Genomic DNA, 17,687 nt, shown 5'->3' on the forward strand with positions numbered 1-17,687 from the left:
TTTAACTGGAAAGGGCAACAATAAACCAGTGATTTTTCCAAGTCACGCAAAGGCCTCCTGGCAGGTAGCGGTATCCTGGGGATGTGCAAGAGCCCCAGGAAAATGCCATCCAGCCTCTGCCATTCCTTTCTTCCTGCCCCCTCAAACTCTCTTCCCTTTGGCAGCCCCACGAAGGGTTTAACATTTACTCAGAGCCAATGCAGGCGGGACACAAGCCAGCCCAAAGGCAACGGCTTGGCACGGGCAGGAAAAAGCAGCTTGGAGTGAGCCCATCTCCCCTGTTCCTTCCCCTGGGCTCTGCCCGTGTGCCAGGTCAGGTGGGGGCACAGCACTGGCAGTACCACACCCTCTCCATCACCTAAGAGATGCCAAAGCTCTTGAGCTGGCCCCAAGGGCCCTGCTGTTCCCTGCCCTGTAGAGGACATGAGGAAAGCAGGGGCTCAGGAAAGGCCTGGCTGCAGAGTGGGGGGCTCAGGGCTGGCTCATGGGAGGCTGAACCAGAGCTGGCCCCAGCCATGCTGTGCAAGGGGAGAGAGCCCTGATCCTGAAGTGGGGCTCTGTGCTACAGCTGCTTTGCTGAAGCCACTAGAGGTTCTTTCTCCCCTTGTGGCACATTTCCAGGTCTTCAAAAAACAAGGGTGAGCTCAAGCTGGAAGGGTGTTGGGAATTGAAGTGACTGCATCCCACAAATGCCCACAGGAGTGCCTGACACCTCAGCCCACTCTGGGCATGCAGAAGCCATATTTCAGGTACCCTCCAGTGTCCAGACCTGTGGATGCAATCCTTGCTCACACCACTGTAACACTTCCTGATCATATCCCCTTTCAAACCTTAGCCAGTCCTATCAGCTGCACCAAAAGGGTTCTCAGAGTACCTCACTCCTCTTTTCCCACTGCAGGCACCTTTGCAGAGAGGCAGAGAAGAGCCTTTGTGGATGTGCTTATGATATTTCTCCATAACTGTAGCAGTTAATAAGAATTCATCCAAGGCCCAAGTGAGTGACTAAAAGCTGCTGCCATCTGAAAGCTCGGTGGTGGCCTGCATGAAATAATGAATGGAATTACTCCAGCTAGTGGCAAATATTTAGACACAGAACAAAACACCCCATTTTTGGCTGGGACTGAAGGGGCTGCCACTGAAGTTGGCTGTTTAGAATGTCTCTGAAAAGCAGGGACTCTTGCACATATCTGATTAGCTCACAGAAATGCAGTCCACAGAACAAAAGCAAAAGGATGCAGCATTCTTGTCAACCTCATCTGAGGCATAAGATGTGCTGTTGTATCATAAATTGTATACAAGGGAACGAACTGATCAGCGCTAAACATCTTAAACTCATTGTTTTAACTGACATTCAGTTTCTGAACATTAAAACGTACAAATGGCAGAAATATTTCTTCTAAAATGCAGATATTCAAAAAGGTTTTTTCAGTTAACAATAGAAAAACCTAAATGCTTCATTGTTTTGAGTTGTAACTGGATTTGAAGAACAATTCAGTGATTTATCAGTGGGATCACAGTTTGACCTACACAACAAATTATGTCACAAGAGAAATTATCCCCTTTGAGCTTAGTCATTAGGATGGAGTAATTTCTCTTCCTTTTGATACTTTCCAAATAATTTTTGAGAAACAAAGATGATCAAAGGGTTTAGTTGCCCTTTGCTGCCATCTTTAGCATTTAGCCAAAGTCAGGGCTTGGGAGTAAACAGTTACCTTTAAGCAGTCACTAGTGCTGCTGTACTTGAGAACACAGTCCAGTCCCTTGCTGGAGACAGGAGTGAGGGTGCTTGGTTAACTGGCCTGCACTGGAACCACACCGGGCAGCTCGGGCTCCCCTTCTGGGCACACACCTGGGACTGGTTTTCAAAGGCACTGCACACCTGACAGTCCTCTTGGACAATCTCAGCTCTGTTGGAAAAAAGGCATTTAATTCTTTAGCATCTAGTTGCAAGCTTGTTGCTGTCCTAAGTTATGCTTTAACTGTCAACAGGCTAAGTCTAGAGCAGCAACCCGGTGTCCCAAGCCCCAGCTGACCCACCTCTGAGTGCTGTCCCGGTGTAACACAGGGGGCCCAAAGATGACTCTGCAACACTTTTGCACTGACATGGTGTATTTAAGACAAGACTACAGTACAAACTTTCCAAGACTGGGTTGAGTGGACTACAGATCTACTTGTTCCCATGTACAGTTTCAATACAGAGTGCAGTGCCTAAGACAGTTCATAGGTCACCAATGTTGTGAAACAGAAGCAAGAGGGTGCATTTCATTTTATAAAAAACCCAACAAATAAATTATACATTGAGAGCTATTGCCAAGCTTTACATACAAAAAGTAAAAATACAGTAGTTAGTGCGGCTTTAACAAAACAAATCTAGCTAAAAAAATATTCTTATATACTTTAAAAATAAGCTTGTCCAGTTATATAGGTAGGGGTGGTGTGTGTGTTTATGGAGCAGAGTGCTCAAGCCAAGCTGTCAAAAGGAGGTGAATTCTGCAGGAGAATCCTGTGGCTCCCGCCTGTGGGTGTGGCAGCGCTGCCGGCAGTGCCTGCTCTCAGGCCAGCAGCAGCACGGAGCCACCTGTGACACCGAGCCGGGCCCTGCCTTTAAGGGGCTGTGCTGAGCATCCCCGCCCGCACCGCCCCGAGCCACGGCAGCTCTGCCTCTGCCCCGCACTCCTGTCTGTGGTGCCAACACGTGGAGCAAACACACCTGGATCACACCTGTGTCACTGAAAGGCCATTAGTATATACTGGTCTATCTTTTGGTTGAAAAGTTATGATTGTCCAGCTGCTTTGAAAGCTGTGACATTACAGTGTCTAACAGCTACATATATATATATGTATATAGATACTACAGCTTCCTAAACTCAGAAACACTATGTGCCTAGATAGAGCTTTAAATGCTAGCTGGCTGCTAGCTGCTATCACTTCACCAGTAGATTTGGGTTGTACCAGAATACGTTCACAACGTGAAAAATACATCCAGTGCTGTTTGTGAAGGACACGCTCATCCCAAGAGTACGTCTTTGGGATGAAACGAGAAGGAAGGAGCAGGGTGCACACAAAGGGAAAGCAGGCAAGGACTGCAAACAGTTTATATAGAGACCCACACATCACTGCACTGTTCACCTGAGTTGCTCTAACAGGGCTGCAAATTTTCTTGCCTAAGTTGTGTCCAAAAAGTTGACCAAAATTGTCTTATGTAGATGTCTTCAACAAAGTGTGAGAAAAATTTAAGTTTAAAATCAAATACATTCAAGCTAATTCATTAACCATGACTGATTAACAGGTAAATAGGTAATTTATGTCCTATGAATTACCTAATATTAAACTCTATTACCACTGAACTAAAGAAGAGATTCCCTTAATTCTGGTGTAAGAAAGCCTCAACTCCCACATTTTAATGCCCATTTCCTAAGCCTGTAAATGCACACTGCACATGCAGACTGATGGTCATAAATGCAGAGACTAAAATGCATCTCTCTCATGGTAATCAGTCTGAGATAAGGGCAGGGATGCTGTTATTATAAACACCAAGATTTCTATAAAACCTTTAACTTTCAGATGCAATCACTTAATATTCATTCATTCATTTCTGTCAACTCTTACAGCTTTTCAGTGGTTGGCAGACCTGCCAACATCCTGACACCAGATTCACACAAAAGCTTTATTTATAAATCTCTTTAAATAAATACCAAAAAATAGACTTTAAGAACATGCTTGGACCCTTACAGCCAATCAACCAATAGTATAGCAATGGCAGGAAAATCCTTTTTTCTCAGTAGCATACAGGGATTAATTGATACTTTACAACACTAACTGTAGGAACTATAATCCCTATTTTGATAAATGCAGGGGATGAGGAATGCTATATTACCTGTTAGACAGTCCTGTTGTAACATAGTACTTCTAGCTGCAAACCAGAACAGTGATGCCAAACTGCAGGATGTTCAGATCACAAACCTGTGTCACCTTGATTTCACCAGGCTCCTACATAAGCAATGATTTGGTTAGATAAGTGAGCTACATCAAGGTAAATTGAACAGTTGCTCCAAGTATCAGATTTTGCAAGGAAGAGTTAGGTTTGTAGCCCCAAATCTCTAAGATATTGCAAGTTCCCAATTTACCAGTTGAAATGTTTGCATTTTTATGTGAAGTTTCCAATATTAGTCCTCTGAAAATTGAGGAAAGCCTCACCCCTTTGAAGTTTCTCTGTGTGTGCATGTGTGTAATTACAACATTCCACTCCAAACATGGCCATCCTGACCATACTGAAATAACAGTTGGCTATTTGGAACCATTTAGATTTCAGGGGACACACTCACCACACGCTATTTACTTGGTATTTGCTGTGATGGCTTGGGAGGAATCTAAGGATGGTATTCAACACACAGTGCTGGAAAACTGTAAACTTCTGTTATTCCAAGTTTTGGGAGGGATTCAAGCTGACAGTTCGTAGAGCTCCTGAACCCAACGGGAAGAGCCAAATATCAAACATGCCTAAGAAAATGCTACTGCATTCTGTCTATTTACAAACCCAACACATGTAGCTGGTGAATGCCAGCTCAGCTGCTGAGCAAACAGATGAATAGCAAGTGCCAAGTTTCCACACACAGTCCTGGCTTTGTGCGGAAAGCAGACTGTTGCAGCCATTGCTTCCCTTTTCCTGCAGGAACTTTGCTGGCAACTGCATTATTAATCCAGACTAAGACATTTGATATTCGAATCAGGAATCTTCTACATTTTAATAAGCAGTAAGGCTGAGACTTTAAAAGTATAAAAAAAGCCAATACTCAACTGGAAGTAGCAATGAGAGAGCTGAAGGGCTGGGAGCAGGAATCCTGTGCCTGGCTGGGGCAGTGGCTCTGCTGATCCAGCAGCGTGGGAGCAGGACCTGCCCATGTGCTGCTCTGGTGCTGCCTGGAGAGGCACCTGCAGCACCTGTCACTAATCCTGAAATCCTGGTTCTTGAGGCAATGGCTGCAAATCACTGCCTGCAGAATCGCTCTGGTATGTCACTCCTAGGAGATTTCTCTGGTCCCTACATTCCTCTACTAAGGCTTCAGGGGTTTTGAGACGTGGCAGTGGGTCACATAAAATCCACGTGGCTTCTCCCTTAACACTCATTCAGCATCTTGCAACGAAGAGCATGAGAGCAACAGCAGCATGAACACCTTAGTATGAATGCAGCAGCCTTGCTGGGGCCAGCTTACTAGCACAATCTATAGTGGTTTGGTCCAAACCTTTGTTTACACTGAGACACGTGCAGACAATGGGCAGAAATGAAGTTGTGCATACAGGATCCAGAACAAATTTTCACATTTAAGTTTGTTTCTAAGAACCACATGCATATAAGTATCTACGAACAGCAGCATTATGCAGAAAATGCCCTCCAACCAAGTCACATGTTCACCTCTTCCTCAGAAAGAAAGATCACAGTTGTTTCATCTGTGCTTCCCTTTAGATGTGGGATTCATCATTGTTTCTCTTCCCTCTGACTCTGCATTACTTTTTTCACAGGCTATATCACCAGGGTCCACATGATGACACTGCTGCCCAGAGCTCAAATGATCTCTGAACTGTATGCACTGTACCCCAAACTTCACCTGAGCACGCAAAGACCTTCACCTGCTCTGTGCAGTGTGTGCTCTTACCTTCCTTCTACAGAGAAGTGAATTGCTAACAGGAATTTTTTATCCTTTTTTCCTATTTTCACCCTAGTCTTTCTGTTATTTGTTCCACATACAACTATTAGATGACCCTTGGAATAGGATTCAAAGTGGTGTTAAAAACTGATCTAGTTGTATCCTCATGCTGCAAAAATACCTGGTAAGTATTCCTTAAGCACAGTGTCTGGAAAAAACACCGAGAAACAGCATGAAGAGAAACAAGAAAATTCTTTTCCTTTCTAGTCCTAGAAGACAACAATACTAATCAATGAGCAATTCCTGAAGCAAGCTGCACTCACACCTTCACTGCTTTGGCTCTTAAAACATACAGATCTCTAGTCTAAAATGCATGTATTTGAATCATGTAGGAAATGAAATTATCAGTATAAGTATTCTGCTAATGCTACAAGCTGTTTGGCAGGTAATTTACATTTTCCTGGTTGCAGTGAGCAGCGGCTCAAATCCAGTCTACATAGCTGGTCACAGATGGACTAGATTTTCATGCTTTCCAGGTATTGTAACAGGGTGTGGAAGGATTATTAAGGGGGTTAAGGCCAAAAAGGAGAGTATGTGTTGGTACAACGAAGGAAAACCAGAGACAATAATCACACAGAAGAGAATGTCCTTGGCTGTACGGGAGGACAGTGACCACCACGGAGAGCCCTGTGCAGGGCACGGCCACGAGGTGGCCCTGCAAGTTCTCCTCATCCCTGTGATGTTCATTATTCTGCAGCCATCAGAGCCCCAGCTCACACCCCACAGCTCTGCAACACCTTCCAGCACCAGAGCCAGCTCAGGGTAAGGAACAATCAACCCAGCACGAGCAGAACACAGCTGCTTTCTTTTCCTCAGTTCAGAACTAGCTCCAGTGTGACATCTCACTTCTCCCAAAGGAGAAGATCTAATGTGCATGTGGTTTTACATCCCAGTTCAGGCTGCAGTTCCAGTTAGATTGTGAAAAATGCAGAAGTCTCTCTCTTCCTGGATCCAGGCAAACCTGTCTGGCTCCCATTCAGCATGAGTCTGATCCCAAGCGAGTCTTTTGGAAGGATCCCACGGAGATATGTTGGAAGATTTGAGTTTTTACAAGGTGAGTTTCAGAGACTCCTTCTTCTAGAGTTCAGTGGTGAGTAAACATTTTGTTCTTATTGTAGCATCCTCAGTAACTGGGCTAAAAGCGGGGGGAAAAAATAAGGCTCTGTAAATACACTCCTCCAAAAAAGGTCTGCCATGATGGATTACAAGAGAGGAGTATTGCTTCAAAGAGCATTCATGGCTGTTCCCCTTGTAACTTAATGAGACCAACAGAAAACCTTTCTAATGGACAACAGCAGCAGAGCAAACTGAATGAAATTTAAACAATGCAGCAGTAGCACCACTGCCATTCTTTAAAGATGCTCACTGCAAGGCCCGGTTGTCACTGCCATCATTCTGCCTCATCAGCATGGCAGAATGGAATAGCAAGGGAAAAGGCTTCTACCAGCTGGGTTTTCTGACACTCTTATAGCTTGGAATTGACTGGGGGGCATCCCTGTCCCTCCCCACCAATCCTCTGTCAGGTACCAAAACACTGTAAAGAGATTTCTCAGAAAATTTTTCTGTACCATAACTTTAGTCTAGCACTAGAACATGTGAGCAGATAAGGAGAGAAACTGAAATTATAACATACACACAAACTGAGACAGAGCTACAGTTTATTAGCAGAGCAAAACACGGCACTGTGTCTAAATGGCCACTGTAACTATGTCAGTGGAAGCAGTAAGAGTGCCCACACAGACGCGAGGAGTGAGCTCACCTCACTTCAGGTGCCTGCTGGGATGGTGTCAGCCCCATCAGGGTCTCCGTGCTGCCTTTCACTGCCTTCAAAGATAAGGCAACATTATTTCCCAAAGGCCCGTTGGAAATCAGTCCGGTCTGAATGGGAAAGAATGAAACAAGAAACTCAAATACCAGCCAGGACAAGACAAGCTAACTTCAATATGATTCACATAATAATGGCAAAAATAGGAACCATTAAACTACAGCATGGGCTATACTAAATACAAATTCTTTAAGAAATTTTGTGGCATTTACCTCTAGTACAATACAGCAAAAATGAAGTTTAACTATTAACAGGGTATTTTGACTGATGTACTCCAGCTGAATTAGTTTGCTTTGGTTTTGGTCTGGTACATTACTTTAGAGACTTTCAAACAATTAAAAATTATTGTACTTTATTATTTAACTTGAACTTCTGTTTCTTAATCATGACAAAAGCTGTTGCTTTTTTCTTTAAGAAACGGTTAAGTAACTCACTGGCACTATCCACCTCGGTGTTACAATGGGCTGAGAAGACACCTACAAAAAGCAAACAAAAACTCAATTAAAAGGTTGAAAGCAGTTAAGAAACGTTGTCAAAATAGCATACCTCCCAAAACAACACCTCCCCCAAAACAATTTCAGATATTTGCCCCTTGTTAGCCTTTGAACCACACTAGTGATTAGCTGGAGATGTGGCACCCACTGAGCACAGAGCCAGACACGCACTGGGAGCAGTTTCATCTCAGTGCTCCCTTCCAAAGGAAAGAATCATCTTTTAGTGCTTTGTGGACAATCTTAATCCAGAGCATACTACTGTGAAGAGTCTAAAAGTCCTTCTTCTTCCCCCTTTCTCTTGGTGCATACAATGTAACTCATTTTTGCTAGCATAGATTATAAGAGATTTCTTTTTATCTATATTAAAGGCTTGATTAGTATTACAAGTTTACTATTCAAGTATTTGTGTGTATATCTATATATACACAGACATACACACATGTACATACATCTCCCCATGTAATTTCTGAATTATGTACTACTGAACCCTTATGTATCCCCAATAGTGTGAGAAGCAGGCTGGCACTTGCAGCTCTACTAAAACAGTACTAGAGCTTCCTGTGGCACACATACAGGTTCACTCTCCAGGTTCCTTCATTTCCCTGCAAAGCTGTCAAGTCTACACCCCTGCAGGTGGGGGCCATGTGAGCAGCGATCCCTATTCATCACTTCTTTCCACTGCCACACATCCAAGCCTGGCAGACAGACACTAAAGCCAGAGGAGAGTCTATGAGCAAAAATCACTGTTATGTGCAAAGGAAAAAGTTTGGGTTTGAAATACATTTACCCGAGGTGTGGCTTCTGTAAAGTCAATTAGATTCTCTGTCAGTGATGTTAAGGAAACGTCCTGGTCATCTGGAGTGCTCTATGGAATAAATCAGTTTTGAATTGAATTCCCAGTAGTAACCACACAGGTCTACTGAATACTCTAGTGGCTTCCTGAGTTATAGACCAGTATCTTTAACAAACGCCACTTTTTATCAGGCCTATTTTTTCACGTCTTTCCATTTCAGCTTTTTAATAGCCTTTTTATTTCCTTTATTCTCATTAATGTACTGGAAACAACATCATTGCCACTGTAAGCAAGCAGTGAAACTGTCCCTTCCCCTCTGCGAAGGTGGGGTACTGCACCATTCAAAAGGTCAGCAAGGGCTGGAGAAGGGTGTTTGAACTCAGTGAGATTTCTGATTATTCAGTGGGATCAGCTATGTAACACCGGTTTAGAGGCCCAACAGCTAAAGGGCAGGGTGTTTTGGTCATCCAGAACAACCTGTCAGTCTGCTCAAGTAAAGGCAGCAGAGGTCCAATGCTATTGGACTCTTCTTTTGGAGAGGAAAAAAGAAAGTTTAATCCCCGAATTTGAGCTCTTCATGGAATCCAGTTAAAATACCTTAAGGTAACTAGAATATAACAAATGAACATCTAAATTTAAACTTTTCCTTCTGTGGTTCTTCTGATGGCAACTGCCTATGTCAGAATTTCATCCCTACCCGTCTCCTTACTGGAGCATGAAATTGTTGGGATGTAAGGGGCTCCCTCCAGTGCGAGAAAAACAACCAGTTTAGAAAAATAAGAGTTACGCCAAGAACTGGAAAGAAATGGTCTTTGGAAAGATCTGTGCAGTGTCCCTGCCTGCTTCAGAAAGCACTCTCTGGCATTCCCCAGGGCCTGGCATTCACAGAGTTATGACAGGCATGCAGCAAGGTCTGCTGGGCTTGCCTGGAGGCATCGGGAGCTCAGAATGTGACAGAAACCTTCCAGGCTGGCAGGTGGTGATACCTTTGAAACAGCAGCCTCCTCAGTTGGAGCCAGATTAGCTGGAATTAGCAGGTCCTCATGGTTAGAGTCAGCATTGTCCTCATTCAAGGTATTACTGAAAGGGGAAAACATCCTCATTAGCAGCCTTCCTGGACAGCATGGAACGGGGCTGCTTCCCAGACAGCTCAAAACCTTGACACCAGTTCCACGGAGGCAGACAAAAGACTGGTGTTTGTATGTTAATGTAAATGCCTTCCAACTACCTCCACAGATTACTGCTCTCTCCCATAGTTCCAGCTACAGCTGTGTATAGACCCAACGGTATCGATGTCTTCTACCTCAAAGGAGTTTCTTCAACCCCTGTGTCTAATTTGCCTGAAGCCTTTCCTGTCATCCTCTTATCTTCCTCTTTAGAGCCAGGGGCAGCAGGATGTCAGGAATCTCAGTCCTTTCAGAAGATGAGAGAGATTCCCTTACTGCTTGCAAGGATACTCACCCTCAGGCCTGGCCTACTGATTAACTGCTGCAACAGTAATTAAAAATGCATCCCTAAACCTGCTTAGATGTAGCCTAAATGCTCAGCAACTGTTCCTCATCTTTTCATGCCTTTTCATCATAACCTCCACGTGGTCCCCTTACCCCAGAAACATGTTTCTCCAGAGTCACTCACGGAACAAAGGTGCTTGAAGCAGGGATTGCTCTCAGCAGCTCTCTTGGATCTTGAAATACGGGACTGGTTGCTGTGGGGCTGCTCTGTGATTTGCCTGACAGGATAAGGTTCCTGGCACAAACCAACAAAAAACAAAAACGGGAAACAGGTACAACCTTCCATGGAAAGCTCTTTATGAATCACTTATTAGAACACAGTTTTGAGACTGCTAATGTAGATTTTATTTGTACATTTTATTTACAATGTTACTCTCTGCACTTTGAGGTCTGCCACATGTGCATCATCACAAATGGTCAAGAAGTTAGATGTGGTAACCTTCTAAATTTTTCAATGTCTGCAGTTCCACTGGACCTGCAATCATTTCATATTTAGTAATTTTCAGGAAATTGTCACTGCAGGAATTTGTATACAATTTTTTCCTCCACTAGAAAACAACAACTGTGAACAGACCCATTCCCTCTCGCCACACTGAAGCTGTTCACATTTCAGAAATAATTAGTGATTGAAATTGCTGTTGTAACAATGGTCATCAGGTATGGGAGAATAAAGAGCATCTGCATTATCTTGTATATAATAAAACTTAGCAGTTATAATCCTGGTTTTTATCTCAAAACCACTTCACACTCATGAGGTTAAGGTATGCTATGCAAGGTAAAATGCAAAGGCAACTAAGCCACTGGCAGACCGCACTAAACTGCAGATTCTCAGTTTTGTAGTGAGGTAAACTACATGTATGTTTCTTACAAATGTATTCACTACCTGGCAGCAGCCTCCTGAATATTGGAATTCTTGACACCTGTCATGCTGTCATCTTTTCCAACCTGAGAAGAAGAAAGGAACAGAGAAATACAATTCTGATATCTGTTTCCACCTTGTGTCAGTTCTGAGATTCACAGTAGAGCTGAGTGTCTCTATTCCTGCACAAAAAAGCGCTGTTCATCTACACCTCAGGGACTTAGAACATCAATTCCATATGACAACTTCAGTGCAGAAATAAAAATAATTCACCAACAAAACCAAATAAAATACTGTTACTTGCTAAGGAATTTACTACAATATGCAAAAAGCCCAGTCTTTGTGACAGAGTAACTGCTTGATTAGAAGGCAACCTTTGGAGGTTACCTGTCTTAATGACCTCTCAAACCAGGGCTTGCACAGGGTCTTGTCCTGTTACCTGTTGAGTATCATCAAGGACAGAAATTCCTCCTTGGGCAACCATTCCAGTACAGAACCATTATCACTGTGAGAAGCCCTCTGACTCTGCCTTGCACACCCTTATCTGCAAGGCACCTTCGCCAACATCAGGCAACGGAAGAGAAATACAACATTTGAGAGCGTCACAGCTCTGCTCAGTCAAGTATTTACCTTGTGCCCTGCTTCTGCCTGGGCCTTCAGGATATTGCTTTTGAGATCTGCTGGAAGCCACTTTGGTGCTACGATTGGGCTCTCGATTGCATTGTTAAGACATTTATCTGTCAACTTCACCACTTCATCCTAGACATGAAAATATCTTTATCAGAAGCAGTTTCCACATGAACAAGTCTGGGCTGAAGTTTATCAACATTTCTAAATAACAACAAGGCTCTGAAGCCAAAGGGAAGTCAGCAGATTTATATTGAAATGAAAAAGCAATTTTTTCCTTTATTTTGGAATTCAGTTGTAATGTCAAGCAACACATAGGAAAAAAAGCACAATGCTTGAACATGGATATGCAAACTGCTGTGCTAAAAATACAGTGTGTGAGAAATGAAGCGCATCCTAAAACTGCAGCCTAGTTTACTGAGAGGAGATTAATATAACAGCCATTATATCAGGTCAGCGTAGCCTAAGAAAAGTTGATCATTTATGCTCAAATGCAAGTTGGGAAGATATTTAATTTAAAATCCACTTATAAGTTAGACCAAGAGTTTAATTAATGTGCTACTAACTACCTCTCCCACCAGTGATTGTATCAGAACAAACTGGCAGCCAGATTCATAATGAAGAGAAGAACGAGATACCTTTCACTAAAGTATATTTCATTATGAGAATTTCATTTCTTAATTATAAAATGTTAATTAAGCATTCAATCTACTAATTGCTATTTGATTAGTGGCAGAAGTTAATTAGCTGAATGAAAACTAAACCCTGTGACCTTCCTTCTGAGGGTATGACTCAGCAGGGGGAGACAGAGCCCTGCTTTCCTTACCATATGCCACGGTCTAGGGCAGGCTGCTCCCAGGAGGCAAGTGCTGCAGGACTGCCCCAAGCAGGCACAATCCTGCTGCCCTCCCACCTGCACCAACTGCAGCGTGCCCAGGAGGAACGGAGCCCAATGCAAAGAGAAGAGCAGAACAGAGGAGTTAAAAAGAGGTGAACACCTGTCTCCCCACAGCTCTTCATCCACTCTCAGATTTCTACATTCCCTGGAGACATTGCTGAGAATTTGCAGTTATTTTGTCTTTAAAGAGGGGAAAAACATTTCCTCATTTCCTTTTTTTTGTCTCCCTCTAAATCACCTTTTGGGATATCCAAACAGGATCTTAGGAGACTATCTAAAGGAGAATCCATTTTCAAATTTTGACCCAGTCAGCAATGAACTTCACAAAATATTCAAGGGTCACTGTCAACATAAAAAGCTATGAGGACCAACAGTACTTTTAAGTACTTTTATTTTAGAGAAGCTGCTGGAATTACTGAAAGGAATAATTACAACTAAATTATTATTTTTTGTACAGCTGCAGCACCCACTGTAAGCAGATGCCATGTGTGACACTACCTGCACAGCATTTTGAATGCATTATTCCACTAATACAATAAATCTGGTCATTTTAGCTGAACACATCAGTACACTGGTGCTTGAAGTACCAATTTATTGTTTAACTTCCTCTCAGCTTCCTCCACCTGAAAAATCAATTTAATTAGGTCACTCTAGTCTATTAACAATTAGACTCCCTACTTTTAAAAAAACTTAGTACTATTACAGAATATTTTAATTTAATAGAGCATAAACTTCATACTACCAAGGAAGCATTTCCCTCAATATTAATGATCCATTTTTTCCTACCCTGTTTTGCACTTGAAAAAAGCATAGGTGTCTTACAGGTTTTTTGAATGAAAAAAGCATGTAGCTAGAGGGAAAAGCATCCAGCACCTGCTAATGCCTCCAGATGTCTAATTTACAAGACATTTCAGGTGTTCACACAAAACAGTAAAGCTGCTGGGGTTTGTCATTATTCCAGCTCATTAGGAATGTTTGTTGTTTCTATGGACTAGAAAAACTACACTTGTACTGTGTTCTTCAATCAAAACATGGAGCTAGGCAGTGATGCAAAAAGGCAAGGAAAGATTAAAGGCAGTAACAAGGCATGTGATCCCGACCCTTTGTGCTTTTGAGTTCTGTTCCCAGTGCCACTAAAAATCACTTTGTGCAGGAAGATGGAGCCTAATATAGGTGCATTTTGAACCAACTTCCATTTATTTACAGATCACACCAAATTCAGAACAAGTAAACCCTCATGTCCTTGTATTTCTGACTCGGGAGCAGACTTTGAAGATGGGCAAACAGGGTGAACCTTTATTGTTCATTTCCCTTCAGAAGCTGATGAAAGCAGAGCACTGGTGTATTTAAAGCTATTTGCTCTCTTCGCCAGATCTGGTCACTGCACTACTGAAAGCTGGGAAAGGACAAAGTCGCATTCTTCCATCCCAACAGATTTTGGCAGTGAGCAGCAGAGAAGAATGAAGCCATTCATTCCCTCGCTTCCTCTTTTTCTCTAGAAGAACAGCAGTAGCTAGATAAATATTTCCCTATCAAAGGAATCAATCAGGATTGATTGATTGCAAGCATAGAATTACATAAAGATGACTGTCAGGCCATCTCTATCTCCCGAAGGAAAACAGTTAAAGATTTTTAATTAACAAAGCTGAAGTGAGTTGGCATATAACAGTGTCATGAAGTTCAGGATGCAGCTCTGCCTTCATGAGTAGAAAGATAACACCTTCCCCCAATGCATTTTACCAAACCTCTTATGTACTGTAACAGTTTCTGCATCTGCTGACATTTCTAATCACACACGTTCAGAGAGAATGCTGCAATACTGCATTCCCTCTGAAATAACAACAAGCTCCAGGATCTAAACTTATTGCAAGGTTTTAGTGGATATATTGCAGTCCCATGCAATTCTGCCACAAGAGGATAGCACAAACACTTCTTTTACCAACAGATTAAGAAGAAAAGTAAGTACGGGAGAAGAGCCCACAGGTACATTTTATAACAAACATCGTAAGTGAAAGTTTCTGTGCTTTCTAAAGCAGCCTTCAAGGGCAGGAAACAAAGTATTTTAAATAGTGACTTTTAGGTCACTCTTTTCAGGACTGGTTTCCAAACCATTAACCTTCTTCTCTGAAGGGTGTGCTCATTTGGTGCTACTGTAACCTACATGTCTTTGCAATCTGAAGCACTGGGAATTTCAAGTATGTAGAGAGTTTCTAATCTTTGTCTATCTTTTTTAAACAAACATTCTCAAGTGACTTCTTGGTAAGCTACATCATAGGCAGAAAAGTTTTATTCTGTCTCTTCTACCCTAAAAGAACCCCCCAATGATCTACTCTTACATTTTCCTAACATAATTTACACATCCTTCTTGAAAGCTGAACTGCGTTTTACCAGCTATTGGCATACTGTTGATCCATAATTCTCTGTTATGCAAATGTTCTTGCTCTCTAATCAGATTACTGTCCTCCCAGTATCTATAACCTCTAAAGTTACTCGGCACCTTATGTGACAGCAGCTGGATGACTGTGACTGTTCTGTATTGGCAGCTGTTTGTTAGATTAGCTCATTACAGGAATCTTAGCTTGCTTATTATAAATCAGCCACAATTTAAAAACCCCTGAAACAGGTCCGGGCCATTCTCTTCAACGAACCAATTAAATGTTTTTCCTTCTCTCTGTCTGAACTTAAGTAGAACTCAACAGGCTAAAATATTCTTAAATAAACTAAAGCAAATGAACACAGTTTATGTATAAGCAGTGTTTCAGCATAACAGGACCTACAGTCTACTGACTAATCTTCTTAGAGACCTGGTAATCTTTGTAATGCACTCACCAAGCAGAGAGGCGCACCAGGCAGCCCTGACAGCAGCCCTTAAAGGGGACATGAGCCAAGCAGCCAGCAGCACCACCCACAGCAGCAGGCTCCTCTCACATGGAGGTGGAAAACAAACACTTAGGAGAGAGCTTAGCTCAACACACACTGCTGAACACCTCTCCTGCCACCTGGTTCCTGTTACTATTGAGGGAGCAAGAAAAATCATAGCTGCTTCATGCAAAGTTAGATAAATCCTTGGGCCTCCCTGCAAGGGAGGGTAGCCTAAACAGAGATAACACTGCCAGGTGTTTCGCTCTCACTGCTTGCCCAAAACACAAAAATCTCCCAAAGCTTTTGCATCAGAGAAAGCAGAGTAATGGAAAAATAAGTTTCATTTTTTAAAGTTCATTGAAAAAACACAGAAGAATATCCTGTCTGGGGGTAGTTGTCTGATAACCAGTGAATCTATCAAAATTCACTGCTGTTTTAAGGGAGGATTCTAGCCTCTCCATCCCTTCTAGCAACACTACTTGTTTTCACTATGGCCCTGGCATTTCTTTGACCCCTTCCCTGAACCTATTTAACTCACTATTTACCAACTTAAAGAGCAAACTAAAAACCTAAAGAAACCCAGCATCTCAACAAAAAGTTCAAAACAAAGTCAGTAAAAAAATTATTTGCCAGTTTGTAGATATATTTGTTCACTGAAACCTGCAATAATTCCTGGTGGTGAGAGAGGGGAGAGGGAAGCTGGGGAAGAAAGAGTGAAGAGAAAGGAGGGAGAAGAGAGCCCTCACCCTATTCAGGGCACTCAGGCTTGTACTTGGCTCAGCTGCCTGTGAAGTGCAGCCTGACTTGCTCAGAGTGATTTGAGAGCAGTAAATCAAACCACATCACTCCTCTTTGTATAAACACCGAGCACTAACACCTATATCAGACAGCAGGTACAAACCAGCCACTTAACAGGAGGGATGGATCATCAGCAAACTTGACTGAAAACCAAACGTCAGAACAACCTTCTTGGAATTGAAAAATGCCAGGAAAGCAGCTCAGCCCTTCTAGAAAGAGGGTGAACTACCCAACACCATGCAGGTAGTAACCTACAGATAAGACAACTGACAAACATTTCAAGCATTTATGCCTTTTACTCCCACTGATGTTAGAAAATCTCACCAGGCTGCAAGTTTGCATACATGCACCTCTGCCCCCATCTTTATCTCACTGCCTTGTCACACACAGGCTTATAGATCATAAAGCATTTGTATTTCCTTTGCTATCCCCCAGTATTGCTCACTCATCATCTCAGCAGTCTTGCAAACAGAGCAAGTGGAAGAGTCTTCAGAAGGATCTAAGCAAGATCCAGGACTGTAGCAGGGGAATGAAGGCCAGTTACCTGGACATTGATGTTTACGTTGGGACGCTCAGTTGGCACAGGGCTGCTGCGCTCTGCCTCCAGCTGTTTCAGTTTTAGGAATGTGTCTTCAAATGCTGAAAAAGACAAAAAATACATCATCTTCCTAATGTTACCATGGAGTTATTTGACTGGTAACTTGCATTAGTCCTGAATACTAATTACATAATTTTGAAGTTGTACAAAAAAGCACAGGGCTGGTGGAATCTACCTGCTCGAGCTTTGGTGCACACTTCAAGCCTGCAGACTGTGCGCACCAAATGACAACACTCTGTACTCCTGGGAGCTCACTGACCCAGCCATCCTCACTGGGCAACCAAACACAGAGTTAATTGCTTAGATGGTTGCACTGTATTTGTGGACAAAGTCACATCCAATGCAGAACTGACTTTTCACTTGTATCCCTGTCCTTGTTATTCCAGTAATAGGTAAAACTGTCCTTATGGCATATAATCTAAGGGAGTTTCCTAAAGCAATTCCGCATTTTTCGTAACGAAACAATCTCATATCAACCTATTATTTTATCTTGATCTCACACATCATAACATGGAAAAATCTGTCAGTTTGCTTACGATCAGAGTCTGCTTTGTCTGCAGAAGTTTCTTTCGTGCCAGGAGGAGGGCAACTAACAGCCTCTTCTGAATCTCCTGCTGCCAAGCCAACAACTGGACGGCCCAGGGCATCATCCACACAAGTTTCTGGCAAGTCTGTGCTGTCTAGCAAATCAACAAGAGGTACGCTGCAAGGGCAGAA

At 42.7% G+C, this 17,687-nt stretch overlaps 1 protein-coding gene across 3 annotated transcripts in view; it reads right to left on the reverse strand.

Annotated features, from left to right (window-relative positions):
* Window positions 1-2,160: 2,160 nt before the first annotated feature.
* EPB41L5 (erythrocyte membrane protein band 4.1 like 5) overlaps window positions 2,161-17,687 on the reverse strand; it is a 52,890-nt gene continuing 37,363 nt past the window's right edge. For 2 of the 3 annotated variants that reach the window (XM_084209785.1, XM_084209784.1), the window contains exons 17-26: window positions 17,507-17,673; window positions 16,917-17,011; window positions 11,818-11,946; window positions 11,212-11,273; window positions 10,453-10,563; window positions 9,804-9,897; window positions 8,812-8,889; window positions 7,965-8,006; window positions 7,465-7,583; window positions 2,161-6,840 (exon numbers count right to left, since the gene is read on the reverse strand). In XM_084209785.1, the coding sequence (XP_084065911.1) occupies window positions 6,783-6,840; window positions 7,465-7,583; window positions 7,965-8,006; window positions 8,812-8,889; window positions 9,804-9,897; window positions 10,453-10,563; window positions 11,212-11,273; window positions 11,818-11,946; window positions 16,917-17,011; window positions 17,507-17,673 (955 nt within the window). In that variant the 3' untranslated portion in view covers window positions 2,161-6,782. The remainder of the gene's footprint in view (window positions 6,841-7,464; window positions 7,584-7,964; window positions 8,007-8,811; window positions 8,890-9,803; window positions 9,898-10,452; window positions 10,564-11,211; window positions 11,274-11,817; window positions 11,947-16,916; window positions 17,012-17,506; window positions 17,674-17,687) is intronic. The other variant, XM_084209786.1, reaches the window with a different exon arrangement.

This window comes from Fringilla coelebs (assembly GCF_963513975.1).
Source record: "Fringilla coelebs genome assembly, chromosome: 7".
NCBI classification, from domain to species: Eukaryota; Metazoa; Chordata; class Aves; order Passeriformes; family Fringillidae; genus Fringilla; species Fringilla coelebs.